Here is a 26,898-nt window from a genome sequence, read left to right on the forward strand (position 1 = left end):
ACCATCAACTTAATAGCGCTGGTCCACCTTTAGACCGCAACATTTCAGCGATTCTGCCTGGCACGGATTTGACAAGCCCATAGAGAGTTTTTGGAGATATATCGTACCGGATGGATACGAACAGGTCACAAAATTTCCATCAATTACGAACCGATTGACTGTGGATGTGGAGCTGGCGCCCTTTGGCGCCGCAGATGTGTTCCACCATGCTCATATCAGGAAAAATTGGTGGCTATCGTGTTTCTCAAGCAAGTGTAGCGGGTCTTCTATCACAGACAGTTATCCTGCTGAAAGATGCCACGACGTTGGGGAAGATATCATCATGAAGGGGTGTAGGTGGCATGCAGTAATGTTAAAGTAGTCCAGAGTTGTCATGGTGTCTCTGACTTCTACCACAGTTCCACTAAAGCCTAAGTGAATGTCCCCCATAACTTAATACTGCCTGCCCCCACCGGCCTGAGTACATAGCACAGTGCACATTTCGAGAAGCTGATCACTTGGATGACGGCGTATACAGAAAAGACTATCGACCTCTTGCATCAAGAAACGTGATTCATCCATCAGGGCGACAATTTTCCATTGATCCATATTTCAATCTCGATAATTCCGTGCCCAGCACAATCGTAACCGACAGTATTGTTGGTTCAACTAAGAACTCGTATGAGTGGTTTTCTGCTGAGTCTCAAGTTCAAGAATGTGCATTGAAGAGTGTGCTCAGAAACCTCTGAGTCTGCGGCAGCACTGTACTCTGTCGCGAGATCTGCCACAAATCGCGGCATTCCTGCTTTACACTGTGAGCAAGCCTATGAACTCCGTATTCTGTAACAAGTGGTTGCTTCGACCGCCCTTCAATCACTTTCCAGAGACGCTCACGACAGTAGTAGGCGAACAGCTGACCAACCTTATCGTTTACGAGATGACCGTTCCATCACTCGCCGGTCCATAACAATCCGGCATTTATTAAAATCACTTATGTCCGTGGATTTCCCCATTTGTTGCTACAATAATTCCACATTCTTCCCTAATCCGCTAACATACTTTCCACGCCGTGTAACGTGTCCGCAAACCCATTGGGAGGCATTCCATCTCATAGTGGGCAGGGCTCGTAATTTTCGACTTAACAGTAACGCTGAGTGTTGAGCCCAAACATTCTCTCTTCATACAAGCGGAGTTAATATGAATGAAGAATATATACACACATCAGGATGACATACCAGAATGCTATGAAACACAACTATAGCACACGAAAGAACCATTGTAATTTCAGGCAAAGAGCCCTTATGAAAATTAGCACACCATAGTCCGCATATTATCTGCTCAGTGTGGTTCAAAGAATTTCCAGAATCCATCAGAGCATAAACTGGGCACTCTATTAAAAGAAAAGTCCCTTCTCACAAGTAAATGTTTATGTTCACTGATATAATTATATTTTGCTTGATGTCCCAGCTCTATACCGCAAAATCAAAGTAGATCTGACTGCAGAAATAGCAAGTTAACTGTTTCGTCTGTTAAAGTCCTCATATTGCAATCAATAGTTTCCTGTTAGTTATTAATGTAAAACACAACGGTCACGGCCGTGTTGCTCTCCCTTAGGCCACACATGATATACCTTCCGTAGATGACTTTAATCCAGTGCAGCTTGCTAAGTTTTGTCAGGCAGATTTCTATTCAATTTTCTAAACCTCATTAGATACCCCACACAAAAGCATATTTTTAGAGGTTTGGTGATGTCACACAAAAGCGTATTTTTAGAGGTTTAGTGATGCTGAACCAACTTGTTTCCCTCTGTACGTGGCGCTGATAGTGTTATGTGGCAAGAGTTCGAACTGAGTTTCTCATAACTGAAGTTTCTGTGATCGTTGCTAATTTTGCTGGAGAAGGTTATTTTATTCCACGTACGTCATTGATTTGATCTGATTTATTCGCCCTAATATGTAAGCCTATTTACTATGAAATCAGTGGCTGAAAGTCCTGCTCACGAGTTGTAGCACCTGCTGACGTGCATAGTGCGTTTTGCAACTGATGTTAATATGCGCACAATGTAAATGACGCGAAATGTGTGAATACACCGAGCGAGGTGGCGCAGTGGTTCGCACACTGGACTCGCATTCGGGAGGACGACGGTTCAATCCCGCGTCTGGCCATCCTGATTTAGGTTTTCCGTGATTTCCCTAAATCGCTCCAGGCGTATGCCGGGATGGTTCCTTTGAAAGGGCACGGCCGACTTCCTTCACCGTCCTTCCCTAATCCGATGAGACCGATGACCTCGCTGTTTGGTCTCCTCCCTAAACAACCCCCAACCCAACAGGCATTGTGTGAATACTTTAGCGTGAGGTCCTTACTACCTGTAAAATGTGGTGTGATTTGTGACTTTAATGTATGTGTGAAAAATGTAATTGATGTGATTCCCTTACCTTGGAGTCACTACCATCTGAAAATGTAAAAACAGTAAGTGTGGCTTGTCATCGATTTTAGTGTATGTATGAAAATGTAAAATCTAACTTTGTTTGGACTTATATAATAAAATTTGTACGTAGAATTTTTCGTTTTGTTTTTCCCCCATTCCCCTCCGTAGCGCATAATATTAATGAGCCTCATTCAAGTAACCAGCGACAAGGACAGAAATAAAATGTTACGTAAGCGTTTTTATTGAAATGTAATACAGGGAGAGATATACAGATAGATAGAGCGGGAAGGGGGGGGGGTGAGTGGCAGAGAGAGAAGAGAGAGACAAAGAGAGAAATGAAATTTATTGATGTAGAGTATAAAACAGAGAGAGGGAGAGATGAAGTTTACTGATGAGGGAGTACGAAATGAAATTTACTCGTTCAACGGTATAGTATTTGCCACAATCAATTTTTAGTGAATTTTGAAAAATATTGTAATACTGGGAGTACTTTTTTAAGCTTTGTTTCTTGCATATGTGAGTTAATAAATACAGTATTTGACACGAAAAATTTTGATTAATCCAGATAATTCTAATACTTTTGAGTATGGTACCATAATAGCCACTAGCACAGCTTGGCTAGTTACCCTAATTTGGACTTTTTTTTTTAATTTCCTGCCAACACCGTCTTCCACGGTTTAAATTTCCTGCCACTGCCATGTTGGATTTTTTTAAAAAAAAAATGGTTCAGATGGCTATGAGCTCTATGGGACTTAACATCTTAGGTCATCGGTACCCTAGAACTTAGACCTATTTAAACCTAACTAACCTAAGGACATCACACACATTCATGCCCGAGGCAGGATTCGAACCTGCGATCGTAGCAGTCCCGCGGTTCCGGACTGCAGCGCCTGGACCCGCCGGCCACCGCGGCCGGCTGGATTTTTAAATTTCCTGCCACTGTCATCGTAGATTTTTAAATTTCCTGCTACCCCAATCTTGCACTTTTAAAATATCTGTCACCGCCATCTTGACTTTTTCAGTTTTCCACCTCAGCCATCTCGGATTTTTTTAGGCAAGTGAAGGGTCAACTAGCGATGGCTGCTTCAATTGTATGCTATATAGTTGACAGATGTACTACACAATGCTTATTAATTTTTAGTTTCTTTCCCTCGCCAAAAATAATAGTCTATTCTGTAGTATGACCAAATGATTCAATACCTACACTTTCTGCGTTTCTTTTTCGTTAGTCTGTGAGTTAGTTTTCTTACACTTCAACCGCAGAACGCTATTCTCATTAGTTTGTTTTACATGCCGCTGCCGGCTGTATTCTTAAAGATATATTAAGCAACTGCAAGAATAAATACTTAACATAATGGTTGGCGTGATGTGATGTGGCGTAGAGTGGCAGTGTGGCGCAGTCCTCATTGTGATGGCAACAAAGTCGTACCTACAGCCCGAGAAGTTGTTCTGCTAGCAAATTTCCTCTGGGGCTGTACTCAAATGTTCGTCCACTGCAGGGGTGGAGACGGCGTACAAATTGCTGGAACATCACAGACGCCAAGTTGCTGTTACATGATGCTCAATTTGTGGCCGCCTAGTAGCCTGCCAGGAAACGTAGCCATGATGTGCGTACTCCTCAACGTGGGGTCACTGCCGGTCACCCCCTCGTCTTCCTCTATTTAACAGGAGGCATCTTTCACGCTCTTTATCGCCATATTCAGTTAGCGAAGGCACTGACCCATGCCTGGCTTTCATTCATGTGGATATCGGAATGATATGTTTCGGCGACAGGAACTGCAACAGCAGAAAGTGAATCTCATGTTCTTCTTCAGAAATGATTCGGAAGCCGTGTTGGTCTTGACAGAGAACACAAGTCACAGATATATTTGCTTCAGTGGTAGCAATTAGAAAGCTAACTTCTGTCTTTTAAACATTACGATAGTCCTCAATAGAAATTTGGGAACAACTTTGAAACTGATTTTATGCCATTTTTAGGTGTAACCCTGTGATAATTCTATCTTACTTGGAATGCTTTATCGACAGATCATTGAACTTTCACAAGCGCAATGTGGCTTTTATATGTGTGCTTTTGAAGGAAACTGACACATTTAACTTAGCGTGGATTTCTGCATAGAAAATGAATGTTTCATGTAGTGACTCTCATTTTATAGATGAAGACTCTTGCAGTTGCAATGTCTTTGCAGTTTGTACGATCTGAACCTAAATATACAAGAAAATAAATTTTTAGACTCTAACAATTACCGAAAAAATTACGTAGACGACTGATGTGAGCTGTGGCTTCAAGTGGAACTGCATTCAGTGACGAAGTGCAACATCAATACATACAAGAGATTTGAAAATATTGCAAGGATAAAACCTAGTGCGTGTCAGTGTAAAACCAGTGCGTTACTTGTAGCAAAAGATCCGTTCAATGAGACAAAGAGGCACGAAGAAACCAGTACTGGTCGTGAATAAGTGAAGCAACATTGTTTGATGTTCACAAAAATGCAATTTTATTATAGTGAAAAGACAAATTCTGAAACTTCTTGTAAAGTCAATTAAATGTTAAAGTAGTTGGGAAACGTGACAGGCAGCCGACAAACGATACACAAAAACGACAAATTCATAATTGTAGCACAGTAGCAAAAATGTTTCATGGTCAACACTACCTGTGAACGTTTATCAGAGAGAAGGTCTGATTTCCATCAGGGCTCACGAATATGAGAGGCACAACTGGATATCTTTACCTCCATGAGCCATTGCTTCCAAATCTAACACAAAGGAATACCATTGTCCATTAGTACTTAAACAAAATGTTACATGATAAATTACGCTGTGAGAAATATGATTCTAAAATAATTCTGCAAGTAACATTGGCGAAACACTCACGATGACACGGTTTAAAGCCAACAGCTTGTAATCACATCAGTGAAGTAAGTAATAAAGCGTGATGAAATGGCAAATCAGTGTCTGTACCACACCAAAACCTGGCCCAGAGTGCAGTTCTTTCCAGCAGAGATCACGCTGTCGCTAACTGAAATTCGCGCTAAACTCTGGCACCCAGAAGGCAATGTCCTTGAGCTTGAGACATATCAGGCGCAGCTACCCAGAGCTAATTCGGCTATGAGCTAGGCAGTGCTGCCTGTCAGGAATGCTATACTTTGGAAGAAACGAAAGACTGTCTATGTATTTATTTCTAGTGTTCATCTGCTTGAAATAATTATACTGGCACTACTCAGAATTTTACTTCACTGCTCCGCCATGTCTTATTACAATGTACGGTACTTTAATCTGTATGAACTATTGGAAGTTACCTTATGCGGGCAACTGCTGTAAATCAGGTGAAGAAAGCTATATCTATGACATTATACGCAGTCCAATTGCTTAAATGACAGACAAATCCACACGACCTTTTCTTAGGTGCACCGCTTCCGTTCCACTGCTTCTGTGTCACTGCTGCGGGGATTCATTCTGTACGCTGACACCACTAAAGAACAATTACTTCAGTATAGTTTTTATTAATTAATTGTAATACATACTGTTACTTGGAATTTTAATATTTTAATGTTTTAAAAGATTGCTGGCTGTCTCAGTAAACTGATTACTTACAATTATGTGCGTATAATAATATTTTACTTGTTTTTAAATCTATATCATGAGCAAAGAAAGGATTTTAAGGTGCAGCACCTTTTAAAAAGTGTAGCCATTTTTACACAGACAGGCAATACATGACTTTGGGGACATGAAATGAAGCAAAAGAAGCAAAGTTTATTGCATCTTTTCGTGTGATTACCATATATTGAATCTTTTCCCTTCTGCAACATGTTTAAGCGCCGTTCCTCCCCATTTTCTTCTAGATTTTTAATGAAGAAGATAGATTTTTTTTCTGTTCTTGGACATGATTTTAAGGTTATGTTTCGTCAGAAATCAACAAAGATCAATAAATATTTAAATATTATTTATAAAATGCACCAGCAATTATTCATAATGCCAGCAACAATGGCCATCCACAGAAACAATAACGAACCTCAGTAAGAATAGTCAACAGGCAGCTGTCAAATCAAACAAACATTAAACAATGATGCTGCAGCAATTCAAACTTAAATTCAGTTCGTGCTGGCATGAATTTAAGGTTGCCTATCTATTGATTGTATACTGACTTGTTGGCCCTGTTAGCGTTTTACTAGAACGGATTTTTCACAACAGAATAATGCTGAAGATTAACAAGGAGAAGTTGAATGCACTTTCAGAAGAATTCAATACTCTGTTTATCGAAATTGAGGCTATCATTCTACTATGTACTGTTCGCGAAGTAAATATTGCAATCAATAAGAAGCATCAAAGAAACAGAATAAATTGGCAGATTCGTAACAACAAACATTTAAAGAACACTGAACTTCGCAGTCTTAACCCAATCAAACTACTCTGATACGCGGCTTTGCTTCAGGATCTGAAAAGTAACGGCCATTGAATGAGTTTAGTGCGGATCTTGTCATGTCATTCAGTGGCGGCTGCTGTGCTAGAGCACAAGAGCATGTGAACACCCAACTTTCGGCACCTTGCGACTTTAGTGGTTATTTTTCTTTGAATGCTGTTCAACATAACATAGATACTACATTCTCAAAAAATAAGGCACTCGGATCTACTGCGCTACTGCTCCTCTAGACTCCATGAAACTTGACATCAGGGTCGTGAACGCATCCTCAGTTTTGCACATTTTAAGGAGCTCTTGCATATGCGTGACTCAAGCAATGTAATTGCCTTTGGGGGGGGGGGGGGGGGCAAAAACATACGGATTTGATAAACAATGTGCATGTTTAATTATGTGCACAGCTAGCCCTTGCCACTCAACTAGAAATTTACTTCAGTGTCACCAGACGATAGCACACTGCAGCAGTTGTTTATTCTTCTTTTCTTTACTGTAATGGCGAGGGCTGGTGGCAGTGGCACAGTCCACCGCTCTTCAGCCAAACGGTTTTAGAACATACATGAAAGGGGAATGCTTACAGAGAAGGGGTGACAAAAGGATGACATAAAAAGAACAGCAATTCAGGTACTTACTTGAAATCATCGATGCTTCAGGAACTAAATAACTCGATTCCAACTTTTGGTGATTTATTTTTTTAAGTAGCATTATTTGTCACTTCACAAGAAAAGTATTAATTTTTTGTCTCTTACAAACACTAAAATCTTCCAAATTCTATTTGTGAAGCTATTCCATGTTGCTCTTTTTCTACCTTCTCAATTGAGAGTTGGTGCTTGCAGGTTTGGTACTGATTTTAAGTCCTTGGATGAAAATGAAAGCAATTTAGGAAACGGAAGAAGACAGGAGAAACGGCTCACCATTATAATCAAACCCCAGTCAAATCTTCTGAGATTCTGACGGACAAATCCAGTTTTCTTGTTCTACACACATGAATCAATCAAAATAATCAAAATAAGAGCTGAAGAGTACAATTTTATCTGTTAATGCGAAATTGTGTTACTTGACGTTAAATAATATAGTGTTACAGTGCTACTTTATCGGAATGTACATTACAGTAAAAGTGACGTTAATCTCAGAGACATTGGTAACAAATCTACTACGGTCCAACTATTCTAAGGTGCAAAATATGCTAGTAATGTTCTGTATATTTTTTAGTCATGTGGCACACGACACTCTCCTTGTCTGAGTAACATAAGCCACAGAGATACCGGTCATTTTTCTGAAACTGTAATCTTTTGTTTGTCTGTGCACATACATCACACCTACGGATTTCCGTCACGTTCGGACAATTCCTTCATGGTGTGTCGTTTTTTGTCTTAGAGTGTACAAGTGAAGCAAGAAGATCATCATAATCAACATTTCCCATCAACCGCTCAAGCAGTTATCTTGACAAATCTGTTAGGTAGCGTCCATTTATATTAAGGTAGTTACTTCAATGATGAAGGTACTTCTTCGGAACAGTCGCTGTTTGAGGAACTTAACACCTTGATATTTGGTAGTTTCTTGTTTTGATTAGCACTGTCAGTTGATGTACGAGCAGACTCCAACTTCTACTTGTGGAGGTGTTCCATATCGCTCTCTCTCTATCTACTCTTCCGCTTGAGAGTCGGTGCTTGCAGGATTGGTTGGTTCAAATGGCTTTGAGCACTATGGGACTTAACATCTATGGTCATCAGTCCCCTAGAACTTAGAACTACTTAAACCTAACTAACCTAAGGACAGCACACAACACCCAGTCATCACGAGGCAGAGAAAGCCCCTGACCCCGCCGGGAATCGAACCCGGGAATCCGGACAGGATTGGTGCTGGCCTTTTAAGTCCTTTGACGGTGATGAAAGAAGTTTAGAAAACGAAAGGAGACAAGAGAAAGGACACTCATTTGTCATCAAAACTCAGGTAAATCAATTGAACAGTTGTTGAACTAATCCCATTTTCTTTTTCTACAGACAAGAACTCATCAAAATAAGAGCTTAACAGTTCAGTAGTATTTCTCATAATCTGAAGTTGTCTTACTTGACGTTCAACTATCGACTGGACACAATAAGTGTTAGTTTATCAGAATGTACAGGACAGTAAAAGTGAAGTTAACTACATAGACACTGATAACAACTCTACTACGGTGCAACGATTTTATGATGTAGATTTGCCAGTAATGCCCCGTATTGCTTAGTCATGAGGCACATGAGACTCTGTTTATCAGAGAGACATACGCCACACAGATACCGATAACAACTCGATAAGCCCTCGGCGGTAGTGCTATAAGAGCGGCTGCGTTTGAGCCACCAGATCAACATCGGCGACCATGGTGAAGGCACGCAAAATCGTACTCGCCAGACACTTCCAGGGAGAGCCTCGACCTGAGGACTTCCGAATCGAGGAGGAGGACCTGCCGCCTGTCAAGGATGGACAGATCCTGGCCGAGGCTGTTTACTTCAGCGTCGACCCCTTCCAGAGGGGGCACAGGGCAACGCACAAAGTGGGAGACACCATGGTAGCAGCCCAGGTGAAGTATTTCTGATTTGCTTTCGAACCTAAGCTGACCCAGTGAGGTGAACTGCATCCACATGCAACCACGGTGACGCCACTTAATGACGTCACTAACTTTTCATGAGAGCAGAGAGAGAGAGAGAGAGAGAGAGAGAGAGAGAGAGAGAGAGAGAGAGAGAGTTCCGTCTTCAGGCCACAAGTGGTGCATCGGGACCATCCGACCGCCGTCTCATACTCAGTTGAGAATGCGGATACGTGGGGCGTGTGGTCAGCACACCGCTCTCCCGGTTTTATTTGACCGGAGCCGCTACCATTCGGTCGAGTAGTTCCTCAATTGGCATCACGAGGCTGAGTGCACCCCGAAAAATGGCAACAGCGCATCGCGGCCTGGATGGTCACCCATCCAAGTGCCGACCACGCCCGACAGCGCTTAACTTTGGTGATCTCACGGGAACCGGCGTAACCCCTGCGGCAAGGCCGTTGCCTAACTTTTCATGAGGAGATACGCAAATTCTGGTGGCATTTTTGTAGTGGCTCCATCTTTTCCTAATATACAAATTATCCACAGTCGTTTGACTCTGTGAAGGCACTAGCTTTCCTCAACCATCGATGAACGTCTTCCTACTGCTGCCTGGTGATTACACTGGTGATTGCACCATCCATCTGTGTATAATTGTCCGTAAATGATACTCATTTCTGACATTAACAGCTGGGATCTGTGTTTTTACCGGTACCGCGCTGGCTATACTCGTTAAAAACAAAAATAAATTTAATATATTATTAAGGCATTAATAAAGGTCTCGTTGCTCCCTTTGCCTTCTTTGTAATGTGGTTGTTTCAATCGTAAACTTATCGTTTACTATTATTTGTAGGGGTCTCTCTTCCTTGCAGGCACTTTTCGTTTCCATATGCAACGTCCACTGTGTGAATTCAACACACTACTATTTTATGAACAATTCGTATTATAGAAACCAATTTTCTGCTATTAAAAGGGCGGCTATAAAACCAATAATATGCTTTGATCATACGCCCGTCATTCTTCCTGCTGCTTTAAACAGTACTAACAGTCCTTGAAAAGTACATTTAAGCCAGAGAACTTTTGTTAATATATGCAGTGGCACTTTCTGACCCTAACTTGACGTCCATGTGGCGAGAGACATGAAATACAGTAGTGCTGACCCGACAGCCTTGAATGTTTATTTAGTGGGTTCTCAGAAGGATATCCTTGTGATATCGCTGTTATAAGACACCAAAGAGTAATTCAGTTCCTTCTCCAAAACGAAAACGCATCGATATTTAGTCTACCATCACAGTACAAGAATATTAGGACAATTCACACTGTATTCAGCAGTAATGACTCCACTATGAAATTAACATCATACTACAAGTTTGAGTTCTTGAAACTTAATTACCAAGTTGGAATCTTCTACGAGTTCCAGTTCAAAGATGGCCTCAGCGTCAAAAAATTTCGTAACTTTACTCAAACACAAAACGTCTGCAACGTTGCAATGTTGATGACGAATCTAGCTCAGAAGCACTCTGTCTTGACGTATGTGTTGCATTTGTAACTGGCTAAGTTGGATAAATTTGTGTTTCAGATGTTTCATTCTAGTTTCATTTTTTTGTCACAAGGTGTTCATTAATCTTCTCAGATGAACTACTCTTCGTCCTTGCTGTATAAGGAAATCTGATCCATCATCTCTGAGAAGTCTGTGAAATCTAATGATGTCTAGTTTCGCATTTGACTTAGCTGTTTGTTTGGTCAGAATGAAACGCGGCAAGTATTTTGCGCGCCGGATGCATTAACAATTACAATACGTACTGGCAGAAAACTCATAGCAACACCAGAATATAATTAATGTAGAGTAATGAAACTCCAGAAGTAGATTTGTCTAGGTAGTATACTTAATTAAGTGATGAACATTGCAAAATTGCAGGTTAAAAGCGCGAAATAAGCCATGGCAAACGCGAAATGCTGGTGCATTGAAAACCGGTGTGACCGTCAGTAAGTTGAATGCAGGCATGCAAACGTGCATGCGTTGTGTTGTACAGATAACAGATGTCAGTTTTTGGGATGGAGTTCCACACCTGTTGCACTCTGTCTATCAATACAGAGGTGGTTTGGATGACGCTGGAGTTCTCATCCGATGATGTCCCATATATGCCCTCTTGGCGACGGATCTGGTGCTCGAACAAAGAAAATATATCGACACTCTGCAGAATATGTTGGATTACGACAGCAGTATATGGGCGACCGTTATCCCGTTGGAAAACACCTACTGGAGCACTGTTCATGAATGGCAGCGCAACGGGTCGAATCACCAGACTGACGTACAAATTTGCAGTCAAGGTGCGTGGGATAGCAATGACGGTGTTCCGCCTATCATACGAAATCGCACACCAGACCACAACTCTAGGTGTATATCCAGTATGTCTAGCTCGCAGACAGATTGGTTGCACACCCTCAACTGGGCTACTTATAACCACCACACTGCCATCACTGGCACCGAGGGAAAACCAGCTTTCATCAGGAAACGCAACACACCTCCGCCCTGTCCTCCAGTGAGGTCGACACCACTGAAGTCGCAAGTGGTTGTGGTTTGAGGTAATTGAGACCCACACAACTGGGCGTCTGGCTCGAAGTTGCCTTGAAGTAACCGATTTGTAACGGTTCGTTGTGTCACTGTGGTGCCAACTGCTGCTCAGACTGCTGCTGCAGATACAGTAAGTTGCCGTATGCCGAACACGATGTTCGTCCCTCTCGGTAGGGCTTCGTGTCCATCCAGAGCCCGGTCTTCTTGCGACCGCACCTACTCGTGACCACAGCTTCCAGCAATCATGTACAGTGACTGCATTGCTGTCAAGTCTTTCTGCAATATCACAGAAGGGACATCCTGCTTACCATAACCTGTTACACGAGCTCGTTAAAAGTCAGTGAGGTGTTGATAAAGTGGTCTTTGTCACCTTAAACGCATTCTTGAGTAACATCAGTGTAAGAGGTAACAACGCTCACGCCCATTACAATTGTTGTTGTTGTGGTCTTCAGTCCTGAGACTGGTTTGATGCAGCTCTCCATGCTACTCTATCCTGTGGAAGCTTCTTCATCTCCCAGTACCTACTGCAGCCTCCATCCTTTCCTTAGTGTATTCATCTGTCGGTCTCCCTCTACGATTTTTACCCTCCAGGCTACCCTCCAGTACTAAATTGGTGATCCCTTGATGCCTCAGAACATGTCCTACCAAACGATCCCTTCTTCTGGTCAAGTTGTGCCACAAACTCCTCTTCTCCCCAATTCTATTCAATACCTCCTCATTAGTTATGTGATCTACCCATCTAATCTTCAGCATTCTTCTGTAGCACCACATTTCGAAAGCTTTTATTCTCTTCTTGTCTAAACTATTTGTTGTCCATGTTTCACTTCCATACATGGCTACACTCCATACAAATACTTTCAGAAACGACTTCCTGACACTTAAATCTATACTCGATGTTAACAAATTTCTCTTCTTCAGAAACGCTTTCTTTGCCATTGCCAGTCTACATTTTATATCCTCTCTCCTTCGACCATCATCAGTTATTTTGCTCCCCAAATAGCAAAACTCCTTTACTACTTTAAGTGTCTCATTTCCTAATCTAATTCCCTCAGCATCACCCGACTTAATTCGACTACATTCCATTAACCTCGTTTTGCTTTTGTTGATGTTCATCTTATACCCTCCTTTCAAGACACTGTCCATTCCGTTCAACTGCTCTTCCAAGTCTTTTGCTGTCTCTGACAGAATTACAATGTCATCGGCGAACGTCAAAGTTTTTAGTTCTTCTCCATGGATTTTAATACCTACTCTGAACTTTTCTTTTGTTTCCTTTATTGCTTGCTCAATATACAGATTGAATAGCATCGGGGATAGGCTACAACCCTGTCTCAATCCATTCCCAACCACTGCTTCCCTTTCATGTCCCTCGACTCTTATAACTGCCATCTGGTTTCTGTACAAACTGTAAATAGCCTTTCGCTCCCTGTATTTTACCCCTGCCACCTTCAGAATTTGAAAGAGAATATTCAAGTCAACATTGTCAAAAGCTTTCTCTAAGTCTACAAATGCTAGAAAAGTAGGTTTGCCTTTCCTTAATCTTTCTTCTAAGATAAGTGGTGGGGTCAGTATTGCCTCACGTGTTACAACATTTCTACGGAATCCAAACTGATCTTCCCCGAGGTCGGCTTCTACCAGTTCTTCCATTCGTTTGTAAAGAATTCGCGTTAGTATTTTGCAGCTGTGACTTATTAAACTGATAGTTCGGTAATTTACACGTCTGTCAACACTTGATTTATTTGGGATTGGAATTATTATGTTGTTCTTGAAGTCTGAGGGAATTTCGCCTGTCTCATACATCTTGCTCACCAGATGGTAGAGTTTTGTCAGGATGGCTCTCCCAAGGCTGTCAGTAGTTCTAATGGAATGTTGTCTTTTCCCGGGGCCTTGTTTCGACTGTCAAACTCTTCACACAGTATCGTATCTCCCATTTCAACATCATCTTCATCCCATTCCATGCCCATGATATTGTCCTCAAGAACCTCGCCCTTGTATAGACCCTTTATATACTCCTTCCACCTTTCTGCTCTCCCTTCTTTGCTTAGAACTGGGTTTCCATCTGAGCTCTTGATATTCATGCAAGTACTTCTCTTTTCTCCAAAGGTCTCTTTAATTTTCCTGTAGGCGGTATCTATCTTACCCCTCGTGAGATAAGCCTCTACATCCTTACATTTGCCCTCTAGCCATCCCTGCATAGCCATTTTTCACTTCCTGTCGCTCTCATTTTTGAGACGTTTGTATTCCTTTTTACCTGCTTCACTTACTGCATTTTTGTATTTTCTCCTTTCATCAATTAAATTCAGTATCTCTTCTGTTACCCAAGGATTTCTACTAGCCCTCATCTTTTTACCTACTTGATCCTCCGCTGCCTTCACTATTTCATTCCTCAAAGCTACTCATTCTTCTTCTACTGTATTTCTTTCCCCATTCCTGTCAATTGTTCCCTTATGCTCTCACTGTAACTCTGTACAACCTCTGGTTCTTTCAGTTTATCCAAGTCCCATCTCCTTAAATTCCCACCTTTTTGCCTTTACTTCAGTTTTAATCTACAGTTCATAACCAATAGACTGTGGTCAGAGTCCACATCTGCTCCTGGAAATGTCTTACAATTTAAAATCTGGTTCCTAAATCTCTGTCTTACAGTATGCATTTAATTTGTATCGTCATAGTGGCTCTACTAGAGCCGCTCTTATGCGACTGGTGCGAAATTTGGATACATATAATCTTTCAGATGTAGAAAAACGTCTATCAACATTGGTTTATGTGACAAGTCTTTCTAGGTGTTGCGATGTTTTTCCGTCAGTGTATTTATCTTTACGAGCCTGACAACGGGGAAATGCGGTATGAAAAATGTTATTGATATCATAAAACGTGGTGTCTGGCAGTAGGTACCGTGTGCAATTATAGCTCTTTCCTTTTATCTCAGAGACTATTTTAATGATTTATGAGTGCCTGGGGTATGTGCAAAAGTGCTGAGGCTACGAGACGGAGCGACAGGAAATGCTTAGGAGGAGCAGATCGGTGGCAGGTGTACGAGGCCGCAGTCTGGGTGGCGTAAGATTCTTGGAAGTGAGATCAGCACGAACCAACAGGAAGTGGCAAGCATTGCCCTCGCACAATGATTGCTGGGAGATGCGGCACCTCTTGTAGTAGTCAGGGGCGACTTTTCCATGTTTTTCTGAGTTATGTCACTAAAGATAAAACCTTCTGGGTTGTTAGGCCGCGTCATATTTCCTTCTAAAATAATCGACGTTTCGACCCCTCCGCTGGAATCTTCTTCAGGATGTTCTGATGTCCACTACTGCTAGAACACTACTCTAGATCCCAGCAGAGAAGTCGAAACGTCGATTATCGGACATCCTGAAGATGATCCCAGCAGAGGGGTCGAAACGTCAATTACTTTAGAACGAAATATGACGCGGCCAAACAACCAAGAACATTTTATCTTTTTTCTGACTTATTTTGAAGGATAAAAGAATAGTATCTGCCGCTTTCAGAGAGCGCAGGACACTGGATACCAGCTCTAGCCTCATACCGGTCGTTTCTGAATTTCTCCAAACTGCTTATGAGGCTATGGACATTGGCGGGAGAACTTGCAGTTGGTGTAAGGAAGAGTGTCGTCTGATCGCAGCGTTGAAATGAATACTTTTTGGTAGTAGGGAAGGATTTTATATTTCATTGGAGGCTGGGAAAAGCGCTAGTTTTCTAGGGATTCTGTGTTGGAGCGGATCCTATTAGCTGGATCGCCGAGCTTCGTAATTTTTCCGTTGGTGACAGCACCCCAAAAGACGTCTGCACGTCTCCATTGCTCAGCTCGGCACATTGCAGCCTTATGTAGAGTTAGTGTAATTGGCAGCTCCAACAAGAGATCCAGGTCCCTCGCCTGTCTCATCTTCTTTGCAGTGGTAATGAATATGTGAGCTTAAAAAATGTGCGGTCTTCTGGATTTTTAATCACCAACTTCCAATAACAGTTCTCATCAAACATTTTGTGATCTAATAGTTGCCACTTATCAATGAACGTTGGGAGGGAGTAAATTCTTACGATGGCACGAAGTATTAACTGATAGGGGTGTGTCGCTGCCTTCCATTTAATCATTATACATTGAAGCCCCAAAGAAACCGGTACAGGCATCCGTATTCAAATACAGAGATATGTTAACAGGCAGAATAAGATGCCGCTTTCGGCAACGCCTACATAAGCAACAAGTGTCTGGTGCAGTTGTCAGATCAGTTACTGCTACTGCAATGGCAGGTTATCAAGATTTAAATGAGTTTGAACGTGGTGCTATAGTCGGCGCACGAGCGATGGGACACAGAATCTCCGAAGTAACGATGAAGTGATTTTTTTCCCGCACGACCATTTCACGAGTGCACATTGAATAGCAGGAATCCGGTGAAACATGAAATTTCCGACGTCGCTGTGGCCGGAAAAACATCCTGCAACAGCGGGACCAACGACGACTGAAGATAATCGTTCTTCGTTACAGATGTGCAACCCTTCCCCAAACTGCTGCAGATTTCAGTGCTGGACCATCAACAAGTGTCAGCGTGCGAACCATTCAACGAAACATCATCGATATGGGCTTTCGGAGCCAAGCTCCCACTCGTGAACCCTTGATAACTATAGGACACCAAGCTTTACGTCTCACATGGGCCCGTCAACACCGAAGCTGGACTGTTGATGACTGGAAACCTGTTGTCTGGTCGGATGTGTCTCGCTTCAAATTGTATCGAGCGGATGGACGTGTAAGGATATGGAGAAAACCTCATGAATACATGGACCCTGCATGTCAGCAGGGGACTATTCAAGCTGGTGGAGGCTCTGTAATGGTGTGGGGCGTGTGCAATTGAAGTGATATGGGACTCCTGATACATCTGCATACTTCTCTGACAGATGACACTATCGTAAGCATCCTGTCTGATCACCTGCATCCATTCATGTCCATTGTGCATTCCGACGGACTTGGGCAATTCCTTCAGGATAATGTGATATCCCACACGTCCATAATGACTACAGAGTGGCTCCAGGAACACTCTTCTGAGTTTAAACACTTCCGCTGGCCACCAAACTCCCCAGAAATGAACATTTTTCAGCGTATCTGGGATGCCTTGCAACGTGTTGTTCAGAAGAGTTTCTATCCTCTCGTAGTCTTATGTATTTATAGACGCCCTGTAGGATTCATAGAATCAGTTATCTCTAGTACTACTTCACACATTTTTCGAGTCCATGCTACGTCGTGTCGTAGCACTTCGGCGTGCTTGCCGGGGCCCTACACGGAAGCAGGTAGGTGTAATAGTTTCTTTGGCTCTTCAGTGTATAAATTTGGATAGAGGCAATTTTCACAGGGTTTGATTATTCATTACTATGCTGATCTCATAAATTTGTCTATGAAGAAATCTGAATACTGATTTTCATCACTGTTTCTGTTCGACCCCTACACATTACGTTGTAGACTTCTAATTTATATCGTGGAAGATGCAATCAGCTCAAAATCATCTCCACCATATTACTCCAGTCAGAGAGCGTTAGCCAGAGTGCGATATTTCTTTTGCAAATTCCCCACTTTAAGAACTAAGCCTAGGGCCGTAATTTTCGAGATATCCATTTAATCTTGCACACGAGCATTTACACGTTAGTCCTTAAAATTGTTACCTGCCCAGAATTAGTTCTGCAAGGTTCAGGAAAATTCTTCACCACCAGTTTTTGCACACAACATAACTCCTTCCGTTCTTTTTGAAAGTTTGCGTAGAGAGTGGCTTTCTTAACCTAGGAAGTGGAGCATCCACAAGTAAAAATTTTCCCCCAGCACCTCAGATCGATCGTACAACCTCTGGTCTGTCTGAAAAACAGTCCACATCATTTTGTTACAAGAAACACTGCTATCCTTACTGTAGCTTTTAAAACCAAATTCACTCGATCATAATCACATAGAAGGAGAACGTCCTAAATTTCTTTTTCAGTTTTTTACCACTGTATTGTATATAAGAGGTTCGTCGTTCAAGACTGTCTCCTCTTAACAATAAGGATTGATGATCCAGGAAATAAATTAGCAGCAAATCGCGGTGAACGAGACAGGTGTTTCATATTGAACAGCATATCATCAAAACTTATTCTGCCTCAGATTTACGTTGGTTTCCATCCGCTGAGTGAGCGTCAGATAATTCCGTCTAAGAAATCAAAGTATGGCATTGTCTAATATTTGGACCTACACTATGCACTGATAAGAAAATTTTTTAAACTGGTCAGAACAACCAAAGTTGAACAATGTGACAGTTGAGACCGTTATACATTTAACATAACACTGATGGTTCATCACTGAGAATTTTTATGACTACCCATGTTTTCGTAACATATAAACCTGTGTACAGAAAGTAATGCTTCCTAAGTGCTGTGTGTACTAACCTAAGCACAAATAAACGCTGCGAATATATGGTATTCTTATGATATAACATGTGAATTTAACTCACTCAAACCAATCAAAAAATTTTACCAGATGTCCATCACCAAAGCGATTTCTGGCCGCTGGTTGACCGTTGTCACTATGTTGAAGATTACAGGGGAACCAGCTGACTGCTACAGCAAGTTTCAAGGAGGATTCTGTTTGAAATCAATCCATGGGTGATTTTATGAATGCAGACAGCGGTGATCAGGAATTAGTTATTTCAGGGTAGCATAAGATGCAGTAAAGTACACTGGACTTTTTTCGCCTCATTTGCGCTATGGGAAGTTGGGTAGGGAAGTGGGTAACCTAAACTAAAGTTGATAAAGAGCTACAAAGTGTTTGCAGAATGAGATTTTCACTCTGCAGCGGACTGTTCGCTGATATGAGACTGCGTGGCAGATTATAACCGTGTGCCGGACCGAGACAGTTACAAAGTGTTTCTGATATGTGAGTATGTGACTCCAGAGTTGAGATAAAATCTGGCCTGATTATCTAGTATTATTTGATATAGAACGATTTATGTTTCCCTGGATAAGGGTATAAAGCCTGAGGAAAAATAAAAAACTGTATGTAGAGTTTGGTAATGAATCTGATTATGTCATCTGGTGTCAGAACTGGGCATAGAGAAGACAGAGAATGTTGGATTTTTTATGGTGATTTGTTTGTAAATTTGCAGAAAAAAATTAAAATGTGCCTCATGATACAAGTTGGAGGAGATTTAAGGTTCGACCAATATTTGTGGATATGGTCTCTTATGTTTATGATTAAAAGTCTTTGAAATTGTAGCTAGAGCACATTTCGCGAAAGAGTCACATATCAAGAAAAGGAATGTCATGGATATGCTCACACAATTCAAGTGGCAGGTGTTACAGTAGAGGTGCTGAGTGGAGTAATTTCCTTGTACACTACTGGCCATTAAAATTGCTACACCAAGCAAAGATGCAGATGATAAACGGGTATTCATTGGACAAATATATTATACTAGAACTGACATGTGATTACATTTTCACGCAATTTGGGTGCATACATCCTGAACAATCAGTACCCATAACAACCACGTCTGGCCGTAATAATGGCCTTGATACGCCTGGGCATTGAGTCAAACAGAGCTCGGATGGCGTGTACAGGTATAGCTGCCCATGCAGCTTCAACAAGATACCACAGTTCATCAAGAGTAGTGGCTGGCGTATTGTGACGAGCCAGTTGCTCGGCCACTATTGACCAGATGTTATCAATTGGTGAGAGATCTGGAGAATGTGCTGGCCAGGGTAGCAGTCGAACATTTTCTGTATCCAGAAATGCCCATACGGGACCTGCAACATGCGGTCGTGCATTATCCTGCTGAAATGTAGGCTTTCGCAGGGATCGAATGAAGGGTAGAGCCACGGGTCGTAAGACATCTGAAATGTAACGTCCACTGTTCAAAGGGCCGTCAATGCGAACAAGAGGTGACCGAGACGTCTAACCATTGGCACCCCATACCATCACGCCAGGTGATACGCCAGTATGGCGATGACGATGTGCTTTCACCGCGATGTCGCCAAACACGGATGCGACCATCATGATGCTGTAAACAGAAACTGGATTCATCCGACAAAATGACGTTTTGCCATTCCTGCACCCAGGTTCGTCGTTGAGTACACGATTGCAGGCGCTCCTGCCTGTGATGCAGCGTCAAGGGTAACCGCAGACATGGTCTCCGAGCTGATAGTCCATGCTGCTGCAAACGTCGTCGAGCTGTTCGTGCAGATGGTTGTTGTCTTGCAAACTTCCCCATGTGTTGACTCAGGGATCGAGACGTGGCTGCACGATACGTTACAGCCATGCGGATAAGATGCATGTCATCTCGACTGCTAGTGATACGAGGCCGTTGGAAGCCAGCCTGGCGTTCCGTATTACCCTCCTGAACCCACTGATTCCATGTTCTGCTAACAGTCATTGGATCTCAACCAACGCGAGCAGCAATGTCGCGATGCGATAAACCGCAATCGCGATAGGCTACAATCCGACCTTCATCAAAGTCGGAAACGTGATGGTACGCAATTCTCCTCCTTGCACGAGTAATGACAACAACGTTTCACCAGACAACGCCGGTCAACTGCTGTTTGTGTATGAGAAATCGGTTGGCAACTTTCCTCATGTCAGCACGTTGTAGGTGTCGCCACCGGCACCAACCTTGTGTGAATGCTCTGAAAAGCTAATCACCTGCATATCACAGCATCTTCTTCCTGTCTGTTAAATTTTGCGTCAGTAGCACGTCATCTTCGTGGTGTACCAATTTTAATGGCCAGTAGTGTATATTTCCAAGAGTAGTCAAATAAATTGTTACTGATACAACTGTTTCGAATCAGTGTAGCAATGTGGTAGTGTAACACACAAGCCCATCCACAGGTGGCGCGCATTGTGGAGAGCCGGGCTGCTGGTTTCCCGGTGGGTCGCCACGTGGTGGGCTACTGGGGATGGCGCGACCGCACCGTGGCTGACGTGGGGCCCAACGCAGAGTTCCCCATCCACATGTCGCCGCCCATGCTGGCTCCAGAGCTGGGGGATCTGCCAGTATCCCTGTCCTTGGGAGTGCTCGGTATGCCTGGAATCAGCGGCTACTTCCCGCTGCTGGATGTCCTCAAGCCCAAGGCGGGAGAGGTGGTCGTGGTCAGTGGCGCTGCGGGCGCTGTGGGCAGCATAGTGGGGCAGATAGCGCTCATCAAGGGATGCACTGTCATCGGCTTCGCCGGATCTGACGCCAAGGTATGCAGCAACTTTCTTTCAACTTAAAATGTGCGTGTTCAATAGAGAAGGTAACACTTCTCATTGCGACACACAGATAGTCCTGCAATTGTCTTTTCAATAGATTAACAAAGATTCTTTCTGGTTTTATTCTCGAATTAGAAACATACAAATTTACACTATCCATACACATCAATAAATATGTACATACATATACACACATTGTATTTATATTACATGTGCCCAGTACTTTGCAACCTCCAAGGCGCTTGGAGTGGCTTGCAGGAGATTAATCTTCGTGCAGGATGTAGGGCACAAAAGGCACCGGAGCATGTGGCTTGTGGTTTGTTCTTATCCACAAGCACAGGACGTATCTTCTGTTATGAAGCCCCATCTCTTCAGGTTGTCTCTGGATCGTCCAACCCCTGATCGTAATCTGTTTAAAGATTTCCACACCAGCCAGCTCTCGTTGTGTCCAGGTGGTCTCTCCTTGTTGGCAGCCACTGTTCTGCGTATCCATGGTGGTGCTATTCCAGCCAGGCACTAGAGCTTATCAGTTGGGGTAGGTCTTAAGCAACCTGTGATCAACCTGCAGGTTTCGTTGAGAGCAATGTCTACTCGTCTGGCATGAAATGACCTGTACCAAACTGGATAAGCATATTCAGCAGCAGAAAAGCACAGTGTCATTGCGGAACAGCGAATAGTTTTTGGATGTTATCCCCACTGTGTCCCCGCTAGTTTGCGAATTAGGTTGTTTCGAGCGGAGATTTTCATTTTGATGTTCTTGCAGTGAGTTTTGAATGTCAGAATTCTATCGAGAGTGACTCCCAAGTAATTAGGTGCGTGATGATGCTGGAGTTGGATACCTGACCATGCAATATGTAGCTCACGATTAGATTCCCTGTTCCTTAAATGAAAGGCACACACTTGTGTCTTCGAAGCGTTTGGTCTGACTTGGTTCCGATTGTAGTAGCTTGACAGGTTTCTTTCCACTCTTTCAAAGCATGAGCTCTGCGTAGCAAGGGCTAGGTCATCTGCATATAAGAATCTCCTTGTGCCTGGGGTCAATGGCTGGTCGTTGGTATAGATGTTGAAGAGATGTTGGGGTACATGAAAGGGGTACATGAAAGGAGCCTCCACGAAGATTGCAATGATTTCCGACCAAGATAAGACTTGCAATCGGGAGTACCCTGTGCGTCAGGTTTCTCTGGCGGCTGGTCCTTTCACACCAGAAACATCATCTTGGTCCTTTTCAGGACCACAGTTGACCATCATATTCTTTCTGGTAAAAGTGTAATTGAAATTTGTGTCTGGTGTTCTTTCTGGTTGAAGTGATGTTTTCACACTAATTTTCGAGAGCGAAACAAGCTACCATCTACATTTGACTGCTGAATTAGGAAGGTCTGATACATGCAGTTCTCTTGCCACGCATGCTCGATTCCCGCTCTTCTATGAAAGGTTAGTTCTCTTAGTTATCTGTGTAGACGTTCTCGTACGAACGGCTGTTTTTCTGTATTCTCTAGCATTGATTTGACACATACTACAAAGTTACATTAGTATTCTGTAACGAGCAGTATTACAGTGTAGTCATTTTTGGGCATTTTGGAATAGCACTTTAATGCCTGAGTTGCGGATATATACTTGTGGGCAAGGTACTTTGGAGCAGCACCTTAATGTCTGGGTTGCGGATACTCGTATATACCTGTGGGTTAGGTATCTAGGTTACGTAATGAATAGGTCTCTAGAAATGCATTAATAATTGCTTGAATAATTGGAAAAATAGGTTAGAAAGAATAGTTGAGAACATTTTGAAGGTAATTTATGAATCTGTGCACAATATTGGGTGAACTTTAACTGATACCAATATCAAAAGACCTTGAATATCATTACATTCAAGGTCAATAAACATAATTTGTATTACGTACTGCTGCTTCCAGTAGTGTGCGATCCCGAATAATCACTACAACCATTGAAACTGTCGATCTGTCTATAAGTTCTTAAACACACGAAGAACAATATTTTTAGTAAAAGTAAACCAAGTTCAATAGGTGTCTATCAAGTCTGAGTCATTACCTTCACATTAGTTCTAGCGTGTTTAGTCTTGAGTGTGATAATGTCGATGCAGGAAAGCTCCTTCGGATACGGCGCCATTTATTCTGGTCTCCAAAGAACTTCTTTATGCAGGATTTCGGCGGCAAGTGAAATGATGAATAGATAGGAGTTGAACTTACAACCGTGCGAATAAATATTCCTTTTCTAATAACTTTTCATAATACTTTTCATGAACGGTTAAAAAAACACATAATTAACAATGCTGGTACAACAGATCCAAGCGTACGTGCGTACGCTACCACTCCCCGAATCAAAAGGGTGAATATACATAAATTAATAAATTAGAGCTTCTTCTTTGTTTCATACAGATATTTAACGATGTATCAAACATTATCCTTGCCACAAAACAACTCGTTAATTTATTTTTGGCGGTGTCTTAGGTTTATCGCTCATTTAGTTTACATTTAGCTCATGTATAGTAAAAGAAAAGAAAAAAATAATAATATGATTCAATACACTAACGCAGTTTAGCCGTCAGGAATCCTGGGATATGTGCAGTGCGCAACTGAGAGATCGATTTTGCTGCGACTATTGCGATCAGTGCACGTATCGGCAGCATTTCTCCGATCGTATTAACAAAACTAGATGCACCAGCATTTTGTACAGAACAAATCAAAGGTACTATCGTAGTGTTGATATGAGTCTTAGTAGCCGGCAGAGCTGGTGTTCAAAATTTTTGGTAACATTTTTGGGAAACAAAAGAGCTTATTAATTGTATAAAATCAGTAAAAAAAGTCTAGATCGCGATGGATATTTTATTAAAATTACCGGTTTCGGCTTAATCTTAGGCCATCTTCAGACAGCACCATCAGCTGAAGTTGATGATGTCTAGAACAGCCAGTAGACCTTAGTCGCTGAAACTGCTCACCAATTGAGGTCTACTGGCTGTTCTAGACATCATCAACTTCAGCTGATGGTGCTGTCTGAAGATGGCCTAAGATTATGCCAAAACCGGTCATTTTAATAAAATAACCATTGCCATCTAGACTGTCTTTCCTCTGATTTTTTATAGAGCTGGTGTTGTCTTTGCGTTGCTTTTCTTCCTCAGCTCTTCGACATATCGGCGGTAAGTTAGGTGCCTTATGAGAGCGTCTCTTACGTATTCGGGTATATTCTGCCATCACAAAACTCTGCCCACCCTATCGAATGATGAGGAATTATGGGCTGATCCACTGGGGTGTCCTAAAATCTGCACTCTCACCCCTGGTGGAAAATGGAGTCATGCTCTGGAGGCAAGTTACTGTCTCCAGTCACTCAATTCAGTCAGCTACTTCAAACGGTGCGTCACACAAATGAAGGGCTACACTGTTAACTGCTAAAATAAGTGCAGCTGAATCCAAATATTAACACACTTCAGATTAAGTGAAGAACATCCTGAAAGTGTAACAACAGGAGAAAAAATCGCGAAAGTGCAAAACGTATCACCGGATAATCTGTGATTAAATTCGTACGATACTGCAGATGCCATAGACACATCAGGGAAAGAGCATGACATGGTTCACTTGAAAACGATGAGAAAGCTTTTTGATCGGGCGGTGCCATATCTGTTGAATACTTACCGAAACAAAACTCTAGAACGTATTTTTGTCTTACCTTTGTTTGTGTCAGAAAGAATCCAGGTGCTATGTCTACCTATTTATTACTGTGGACAATAAAAGCTTTTACTACTTCACAACTCGAATGAAACAACAATCAAATATGTTGGTCAGCCACAAAAAAAAAAAAAAAAAAAAAAAAAAAAAAAAAAAAAACACGGAAACTATCGAATGTTCTTCTAGTTTTGCGACTAGCGTTTCCTTGGAAGTGAAACGGATTAATGCGTTTATTGAAATATCCAGACCTTTTTTACACTATAGACAGAATTCATTCTTTACACTAAATAACCGAGCAAATAAGTCGATCCAGTATCTGGTTTTGATGTGACTTAAGTCTCTTGTTCTCAGGTGAAATGGCTGAAAGACGACCTGGGCTTTCAACACGCTTTTAACTACAAGACGACAGACGTGTCCACCGCCCTCAAGCAGGCTGTCCCAGACGGCGTCGACGTGTACTTCGACAACGTGGGAGGAGACATGAGCACTAAGATCATCAGCAACATGCGCTACCGTGGTCGCATCGCTCTTATTGGCGGCATCTCCCAGTACAACGAATCAGAGATCCAAAACCTGGTCACTCTGCCGTTTTCATTTTTAGCCAATCAGCTGCGGCTTGAGGGTTGCGGTTATTCGCGATGGCACGACCGGTGGGACGAGGGCATCAGCCAGCTGACGCAGTGGGTCAGAGAGGGGAAACTCAAGTACAGGGAGACGGTGACCGACGGCTTCCACAACGCTCCAAAAGCCTTCATCGGTATGCTGCGAGGTGAAAATTTTGGGAAAGCTGTTGTCAAATTGTGAAAATGCTCTTGCAGTAGATGAGGATACCAGAGCAAATACAGAGACAGTTTCCTTGAACTTTAAATAAAGAAAACATAAAATGTAAAGTGCACGATTTAGCTCAACTATTCCGCTAGAAGTTACGTCTCTAATACTTTAATTTCGAAACATCATCATTTGCAGTTTTAGAGAAATAGTAATAATTGTACTATCAGTTTCCTATCGTATGTGATTTGAATAAAGTTTATTTGTCAACGTGTAAATGCCTCATTAATTTAACTGAAAACATGTGAAAAAATTTGAAAGGTATGTCATACGTTTTGACTAAATACGAAACCAGTAATATAATACAAACGATAAATCTAATACATCAGAACAAGTACCTTGCCATTACCAGTCATTACAAACAATGTACGACATGTCTATTTATGTCAAAGTATTTACGGAATTGTGAATTAAAGGATATTTTGGAAACAAGATGAAATACGAGGGTCGTTCAATAAGTAGTGCCCCACATTTTTTTCTCAGAACATATTTATTGTTAATAGTCAGAGTTTGGCGACAATATACATCAACATGTATTGTCCATGTCCTCTTTTTCTACGTTCTATGGCTGTACGCCGATATTGTGGAAGAAAATGTATTCCGTGCTGGTAAAAGCTCTTGTCCTGCAGGCGTAGCCATGTTTTCACCGCATGACTGGCACTCTTGTCGTCTTAAAAGCGTGTTCCTCGTAGAGAATCTTTAAGCGGTCCCAAGAGATGGAAGTCCGAGAGTGCCAGGTCTGGGCTGTAGAGTGGATGAGGCAGTGATGCCCAACTCAATTTGTCGATGTGTTCCTAGGTTCTCAGACTTGTGTTTGGGATTGCATTATTGTGTTCAAGCAAGATTTCTGCTAGATTCTTGTCCCATCGAACACGTCGGAACGGGCTCTTGAGTTTACTCAGAGTCTTCACGTATGCCTTTGAACTGATGGTTGAGCCTCTTGGCATCACATCCACGAGAATGACGCCATTACAGTACCAGTAGGCCGCCACCGCGACTTTTCCGGCAGAGGGAGTTGTCTTGAATTTATTATTTTGTGGTGAATGAGGATGATGCCACTGCATGGACTGCCTTTTTGTTTCCAGCCCAAAGCGATGCACCCAGCTTTCGTCCCCCGCAACGATCCGTGACAGAAAAGCCTCTCCGTCTGTCTCAAAACACTCTAACAATTCAGACGAAATGACCTTTCTTTGAATCTTGTGGTCCGCTGCGGGCATTCGTGGAAACCATCGTGAGCACCT

The 26,898-nt window shown here is 42.3% G+C and overlaps 1 protein-coding gene across 1 annotated transcript; it reads left to right on the top strand.

The window, feature by feature from the left end:
• Positions 1-9,177: 9,177 nt before the first annotated feature.
• Positions 9,178-25,633, top strand: LOC124803154 (prostaglandin reductase 1-like). Its single transcript, XM_047264335.1, has 3 exons — positions 9,178-9,378; positions 20,790-21,146; positions 25,181-25,633. Exons 1-3 carry the CDS (start codon positions 9,178-9,180, stop codon positions 25,631-25,633), a joined length of 1,011 nt encoding a protein of 336 aa, XP_047120291.1.
• The last annotated feature ends 1,265 nt before the right edge of the window (positions 25,634-26,898 follow it).

This window comes from Schistocerca piceifrons, chromosome 6, assembly GCF_021461385.2.
Source record: "Schistocerca piceifrons isolate TAMUIC-IGC-003096 chromosome 6, iqSchPice1.1, whole genome shotgun sequence".
Taxonomy (NCBI): Eukaryota; Metazoa; Arthropoda; class Insecta; order Orthoptera; family Acrididae; genus Schistocerca; species Schistocerca piceifrons.

What these genes read in the sequence shown, in the direction of transcription:
- LOC124803154 (XM_047264335.1), top strand. Translation starts at nt 9,178, where the DNA reads ATGGTGAAGGCACGCAAAATCGTACTCGCCAGACACTTCCAGGGAGAG. An exon ending in ACACCATGGTAGCAGCCCAG is followed by an intron (nt 9,379 to 20,789) that starts GTGAAGTATTTC and finishes GCCCATCCACAG; the next exon opens with GTGGCGCGCATTGTGGAGAG. An exon ending in TCGCCGGATCTGACGCCAAG is followed by an intron (nt 21,147 to 25,180) that starts GTATGCAGCAAC and finishes TCTTGTTCTCAG; the next exon opens with GTGAAATGGCTGAAAGACGA.